Consider the following 7683-nt stretch of genomic DNA (forward strand, 5'->3'; position numbering starts at 1 on the left):
ATGGGTTGGATGATTTGACTGAGGACTGGTGAACTGGATAGCTGCACCAGGCTCCAATCTGATCAGGCAGAGTTTCTACAGCTGGATGCCCTTCCTAACGCCAATCACTCCGAGAGTGTAGTGGGTGCTTTTATGTGCCACCGGCACAAAGGCCAGTCACGCGGTACTGACAACGGCCACGCCCAAAATGGAGTTTTTTTTACGTGCCACCTCCACAGGAGCCAGTCCAGCGGCACTGGCAACAACCTCGGTCGAATGACTTTCTAACATGCTAGTAAGGCGACGCTGGTAACGATCATGCTCAAATGGTGCTATTTACGTGCCACTAGCATGGAAGCCAGGCAGCTGCTCTGGCAATGATCATGTTCGGACAGTGCTGTTGGTGCTCCACTGGCACAGGTGCCAGTCATCGAATATAGTTCAATTACGATTTCGATTTCACTTGCCCCAACAGGTCTTCGCAAGCAGAGTTTAGTGTCCAATGAAGGAGAGGTTAGCATGGGTGCCAGTTGTCGAATTCGGTTCAATTTCAGTTTCAAATTCACTTGCCTCAACAGGTCTTCGCAAGCAGACAATAACTATTAATATATATATATATATACATACATACACACACGCCTATATATGATGGATTCCCTCGTCGTGAACAACAAATGAGGGTTCAGTAAAATGAAGTGGTAATCATGTTCTATGGACATGAGTGTGTCTCTTGAGGCCTGTTGATGCCTTGCAAACCTTTTGGCAAATGGGACAAGTTGAGGACTCAGTTTGCTTGAGTGCTTGTGGATTATTTACTATGTGTTTTCTTAAGTGGATGGCAATATATATATTGCTTCTTCATAGCACCTTCTGTCACTTTGGGCAGGTGTCCTCTGCTACAGCCTCAGGCCAACCATAGCCTTAGGAGTAGATTTGTAAGGCAGAGACTAAAAGTTCATCATGTGTCTATGTGTATATGAGAGTTCTTGTGTCACCTTGTCTGGGCTTCACACAATAAGTATTCAAAAAACAGATTTTGTTCTTTCACTATATATTTCCACTTCTGCAACTATGACCGTTCTTCTCATAGGCAGATACATATTTCTAGTAAATAATAGACTGACTTCAAATATAGTGATCTTCAGATAATTTGAAGAAAAAAACCTGAAGTAGGAAGCATTTAAAATATTCTGAAATGATAATGTTATAGAATAAATAAGATTAAAAAAAGAAATTGTTATAATAATATTCATCTTTGTTTATATATTATGTTACAGTTCCTTGAAAATTTATGTAATTTTGATGACCAAATTATATGAGCTGCTATGACTGGTATTTTATTAATATATTTCAACAGGATGTCTGGATCAACACAATATAAAGTGTGGGATGCTAAACGGATTGTTCGCAAAGGTGTAGTTGCCAATGGCTTTACTGATCTAATTGAAAAAGGTTGGTTTGTTTCTCTTTAGATTGTTTCCCTAGATTTCGAAGTAAATTGTTGTCTTCTGAAAGAAGTTTACCTTACAAAACATATCAAGACTGCTTAATCTCTCTCTCTCTCACGCACACACACACACACACACACACACACACACACACATTGCCAATAAGGAAATATTAGTCTACTGTTAGAAATGAAGGGTATGATGTACTGAGAGTAACCTTGAAGACCAAAGATCTGTCTCTGAAATTCAAATGTGTACTTTCCATTCAAAGAGAAGGGTAGGTAAAAGAAATGTGTAACTCCCAGTTCTGTAGTTTTTACTTGATCCAGTAGTACTGATGAACAAAAACTGAGTAGCCGATTTGTTTTATTAAGAAGCTAAAATAAGTGATCTGTAATGACAAAATTGGTTGACAGAAAAACCAAAATCCGTGTGATACTCCTATGTAAAAATATTAATTGTTAACAAAAAAATGACATTTACATCTAGTGAATCAGTTCGTATGTGTCTGTATAAGATATCTGTGTCAGTAGTTGTATTTGAATACTGTAGTGATGACATAAGTTCCTGCTGCAATTCATCCTAGCCGTGTTAGAACTATGAGTCAGTTACCAGATAAACCATAGATATGTTCCCATTGGTCTGTCAAAGAAAAGCCACCAACTATGAAATTGCTAATGACAATCCAATATGTTGTTTATCCCAAAATGGTTAGGTTGTTTACAACTTTGATGCTCAGCTGAGCTATTGATAAAAACAAATTCTTAATGTGCTTAAAAGAAACCAGAATGCTTAGTTGCTTGCTGACATCATCAATCCCTGATAAGGTTCTGTTTGTTATTTATAACTATTTCCATGCCTGAACATAAAGATTTTGGATTCACTTCTTAGGCAGTGAGTTGGTGTCAGAGACTCTGCCCATATTCCTGCAATAAATTTTTCCTTCTGGTTTCCCTTAGACTTCAATTATTGTTCAATGAAGTGAGACCTAGTGGACAGAGTAGCAGGCAACCAACTGAGAGTTTATAAACTGTCCTCAGTACTGGCCAAGACATATAACTCTCAAAAAGCCTTGTCTACTAGGTTGGTAATTAGCTACTATACATTATGTGCCAGGTTCGATTCCTCCTATGATCTCTCAGTTAATAACTTAAAAGTACAAAGACTAGAGTTAAATACCAGACCATATGGATCATTGAGATTCTCTTCTGAACCTCATCTATTGACTTACCATTATGAATACTCATCATCATTATCGTTTAATGTCCATTTTCCATGTTGGCATGGGTTGGATGATTTGACAGAAGCTGTCCAGGTTCCAATTGTCTGTTTTGGCATGGGTTCCACAGCTGGATGCCCATCCTAATGCAAACTACTTCACAAAGTGTGCTGGGTCTTTATATACATGCCACTGGCACAAGTGCATTTTACTTAGCACCAACATGAGTGTATTCTATGTGGCATCGACATGAGTGCATTTTATGTGGCACTGGCAAAACAAAAAACTTTTCGGCTGGGAGAGGGAGTGGGCATATGGCCATAAAAGACATTCCTGTATGTATAGACATATGAAATAATGTATATATGAATACTGAAGATAAATATAAGAATATATCATTCTTATTTGGAAAAAATTAGCATTGCATATTTCATTGGAAAACCTAGCAGTCAGTACTCAAGTGAATGGAACTCAGCTACTCAAGCTGCTCTTACTTCCCTTTCACTTTACCTTCTCTCTTTTTTTTTTGAATGCATCAGATGCTGCAAGTTTCAGCTTCTTTCTTGCCTCTTCAAAAGCCACTTTTACATGCTGTTAAGGTTTACTGATTCATTCAGTAATGGTATTCAGGCTACATCTTCATCATCATCAATATCCATTTTTTAATGTCCACTTTCCAAGCTGGCATGGATAGAACAGTTTGACAGAATTCAACAGGCTGGAAGTCCATGTCTTCTTCCAATATCTCATATTTGGTATGGTTTCTACAGCTCTATGCCCTTCTCAACACCAATCACTTTACTTAGTATATTGGATGCATTTTTGTGGTACAGGGCTACAAAGGTTGCCTTGTCATGAGCAAGACTAATGAACCCGGTCAACATTTAGAGTTTACCCGGCACTTTCTGTGGTATCAGTACTGTTAGGGTCATTGCAGATTGCAAAGAGAAAGAGAGTAGCAACTTGTGATGGAAAGGAACAGATTTACTGTGAGATGTTAATGGAATGAATAACAGAGGGATCAGTTTTGGGATGGGAGTAGAGGAGACAGGAAGGGAAGGAGAAAAGTAACATTAGGAGTAAGCATGAAGGAGAGAGGGAGGGGACAATGGGGTGAGTAGATGAATCCAGTGAAGGGATGAGTCAGTCTGTTTGCTATTGGTTGGATGGTTCATTAGGGTCCAAGACAGTTCTTAGAGTTATATAGGTCTATTTGTTCAGGAAAGGGAGTAATTGGAAGTAAATGAAAGTAGCATCAGGGGATTAGTGAGAAAGAAAGTGTGATGACAGAGTGGGGGAGGGTTGAGTAGGAGTAGGTATAATGCTACCCCATGTTATATATGAGCAGGTAAAGTGGTGCACGAAGGAAAGATAAGATAGAAGTAGGTAATGGGCTGGAGGAAAGGTAGTATTAGAAGATTAATGAGAGAGTGAGGCGGGAAGATGAGGAGGTTGAATAGGGGGGATGCAGTGCTAATCCATGTTATATATGGAGTGGGATGAATGGTGCAGAGGAGAGATAGATAAATTAATGATGAAGAGCCAGTGTTTATCCTCAAGGTAATATGTCCAAACAAACATGGTGATGGAAGAGTGAAAGAAGGCAGGTAAATGTTACCAGTGTGCACTCACTCCCCACTTAAGTATCATGAAATATGAATTGGGAAGGTGGAGAAGGTAGCAGGATATGGGTGATTGATGTATGGGGAAGGGAGATATCCAATCTTACCTTTTTATCTTTTAGTTGTTTCAGTCATTAGTAAGTCTGGTACTTATTCTATCGGTCTCCTTTTGCTGAACTGCTATGGTACAGGGATGTAGATAAAGTAACACCAATTGCCAGATGGTTGCGGGGAGCAAGCACAAAGACACACGCACATACATACACATGTGCACACATATATACATACAAGGGGCTTCTTTCAGTTTTTGTTTACCAAATCCACTCACAAGGCTTTGGTTGGCCTGGATCTATAGAAGGAGACACTTGCTCAAGGTGTCATGTAGTGGGACTGAACCAAGATTGGGAAGCAAACTTCTTACTCCACAGCCATGCTGAGCACTTTCCTCTCAGTTATGAGTATCATGGCATGGTGAGTAGGGGAGATGGGAGGGTACAGAATAGGCATAGTGGTTAGGGAAATAGATGACTCTGGGGTGTGAAGGTATGGAATGGACAAGTGGGTGGGGATGCATGTTCAGAGGGCACAGAATAGGTGTAGTGAAGTGAGGGGCATGTGCACTAAATGTGTGTGGGAGGTCAGGTCTTTTGCAACATTGCATATCACCTGTGGACATGCTTTTCAGTCATCTCCTTTGACAGATGTACCATCTTGAAATCATTTTGCAACATCCCAAATTTTCCCTGGTCTCTTCCTCCTGCTGGTGCCATTCACTTTAAATGTTTGACAGTTGTTTTTGCAGCTGTTATCCTCCATTCACTTCGTATGCCTGCACCAACATAATTTTATACACTACAACTGACTCCTCTTAGACTCAGTTTGTCTCTCAGTTCATTTATACTTTGTCATTCAAGCACATAACATGGCACATCCAATAAAGATGCTCACCTCATTTCTTTCAAGTCTTTACATGTCTTCCACCCTCAAGGTCCATGTCTTGCTGCTGTGCAGCAGTGCATTTTGCACACAACCATCATGCAGTCTGTCTTTGATCTTGAGAGATAAACTCTTTTCTATCAGCAAAGGTAATAGCCTCCTAAACTTCCTCTTACCTGCTCTTATTCCAGCTACCATACTTTCAGGACCCCCCCCCCATCCCTAGTTCTTATTCTAGCTACCATACTTTCAGGACATCAACCCCCATCCCCATTGTTCTTATTCCAGCTACCATACTTTCAGGACATTGCTAATTTGGTCACCTAGGTAGCAAAAACTACCAACCCCTTCTAGGGAGTCAACTGTGCATTTGGGGGACTCTATTTCCTAGGCACTCTAAGTGCTTACTATCCCAGTGCAACTGCTCTATTTGAAATATACCTTTTCTGTTAACCTGCTTTTAACCCTTTAGCATTCAGATTATTCTATCAAATGTAATACTTGTTTATTCACATTGTTTTGAATTAATGAAGCATTGTCTTGAGGCTTCAAGATATCAATGCTGCAATTATTTATTTTTACTATGATGTTGTAGGCTAAGTGTGAGATGTCGGATCTCACCAGTTTGAACATAAAAAGGCAGAATATTTTGGCTGGATATGGCTGGATTAAATGCTAAAGAGTTAATCCAACTATTGCTTACACTAGATATATCTTATAGAGTTTCTACTAATTCCTTCACTATCATCATAATTTTTTTTATGTCTGTTTTCATATGTCAATATGACTAATAAAAAACATGCAGTATTATGTTCAATTCATGTTTTACTTTTCAGCTCGGAATAAGTTCAATGTTTCTCCATCACAAAAGGTAAGAATCTGCCTTGAGTGTGATGGCACAGAAGTAGATGATGAGGAATACTTCAACCACCTTCCTGAAAATACTGTATTTCAGGTGATTCTTGGTTCAAAAAACTGGACAGCACCTTATCCTGGTTGGTATATTCTAAGAATTTCATAAAATAGTTTGATGACAAAATGTATATTAAAATACTACTGCTGCTGCTGCTACTACTACTACTACTACTACTCCTCCTCCTCCTCCTACTACTACTCGTGGCACTCTGCCTGTTACAACAACAAGGGTTCCAGTTGATCCGATCAATGGAAAAGCCTGCTCATGAAGTTAACATGCAAGTGGCTGAGCACTCTACAGACACGTGTACCCTTATCGTAGTTCTTTGGGAGATTCAGTGTGACACAGAGTATAACAAGGCTGGCCCTTTGAAATACAGGCACAACAGAAACAGGAAGTAAGAGTGAGAGAAAGTTGTGGTAAATGAATGCAGCAGGGTTCACCCCCCCCCCACGCCTGTTGGAGCCTCGTGGAGACCTAGGTGTTTTCACTCAATAAACACTCACAGCGCTCCGTCTGGGAATCGAAACCATGATCCTATAACTGCAAGTCTGCTGCCCTAACCACTGGGCCATTATGCCTCCACAATACTACTACTACTACTACTACTACTACTACTTCTACTACTACTACTTCTACTACTACTAATAATAATAATAATCATGATGATAATAATAATAATATCATCATCATCATCATCATTTAATGTCTGTTTTCCATGCTGGCATGACAACTATTATGTGATGGTCTGGGGAACAATTTGGACATAAACAAACCAACACTGATTATCAAGTGGTATTGATTTTCTAGGACCTTTGCTTCCAAAAAAACCTTTCTGAATTACTGATTCTCCTGAACGAGGGGAGGTTACCTTTGACAACGCATTCTAAATTAAACAAACATTAAATATACTTTGGTATTTACAGGTGTGGCTATCTGGTAAGAAGCTTACTTCTCAACCACATGGTTCCGGGTTCAGTCCCATGGTGTCGCACCTTGAGCAAGTGTCTTCTACTATAGCCATGTGAGAGGATTTGGTAGATGGAAACTAGAAGAAGCCTATCATATATTTATATATATATGTATTTGTGTATGTGTGTCTGTGTTTGTCCCTCCACCATTGCTTGACAATCGATGCTGGTGTCTTTATGTCACTGTAACCTAGCGGTTCAGCAGAAAAGACCAATAGAATAAGTACTAGCTTACAAAGAATAAGTCCTGTGGTCGATTTCTTTGTCTAAAATCCTTTAAGGCATTAGCTCCAGCATGGCTGCCATCAAATGACTGAAACAATTCAAAGAATAAAAGAGTTACATGAAATACAGGTACTTGTACGTTAGTATAAATGATTTATAAAAGAAAGTTTATTAACACTGTACTGTACACTGTACCAATAAACTAGTCTGGTAGCTGCAGGAATTTGAAAATCCTGCTTGTAAATTATTGTTGATTATAAAGGTTCTAAACCTTTAGTGTCCAGAAAGTCAGTGTTGTATCTGTGTGTGTGTATGTGTCTGCATCATCATCATCATCATCATCATCGTTTAACGTCCGCTTTCCATG

At 39.3% G+C, this 7683-nt stretch overlaps 1 protein-coding gene across 2 annotated transcripts in view; it reads left to right on the top strand.

Moving 5' to 3' along the window:
- The window catches only part of LOC106873662 (DNA fragmentation factor subunit alpha), a 16463-nt gene that overhangs the window by 3799 nt on the left and 4981 nt on the right, over window positions 1-7683 (top strand). For both annotated transcript variants that reach the window (XM_014921124.2, XM_014921116.2), the window contains exons 2-3: window positions 1337-1431; window positions 6041-6199. In XM_014921124.2, the coding sequence (XP_014776610.1) occupies window positions 1338-1431; window positions 6041-6199 (253 nt within the window). In that variant the 5' untranslated portion in view covers window position 1337. The remainder of the gene's footprint in view (window positions 1-1336; window positions 1432-6040; window positions 6200-7683) is intronic.

This window comes from Octopus bimaculoides, chromosome 6 (assembly GCF_001194135.2).
Source record: "Octopus bimaculoides isolate UCB-OBI-ISO-001 chromosome 6, ASM119413v2, whole genome shotgun sequence".
Taxonomy (NCBI): Eukaryota; Metazoa; Mollusca; class Cephalopoda; order Octopoda; family Octopodidae; genus Octopus; species Octopus bimaculoides.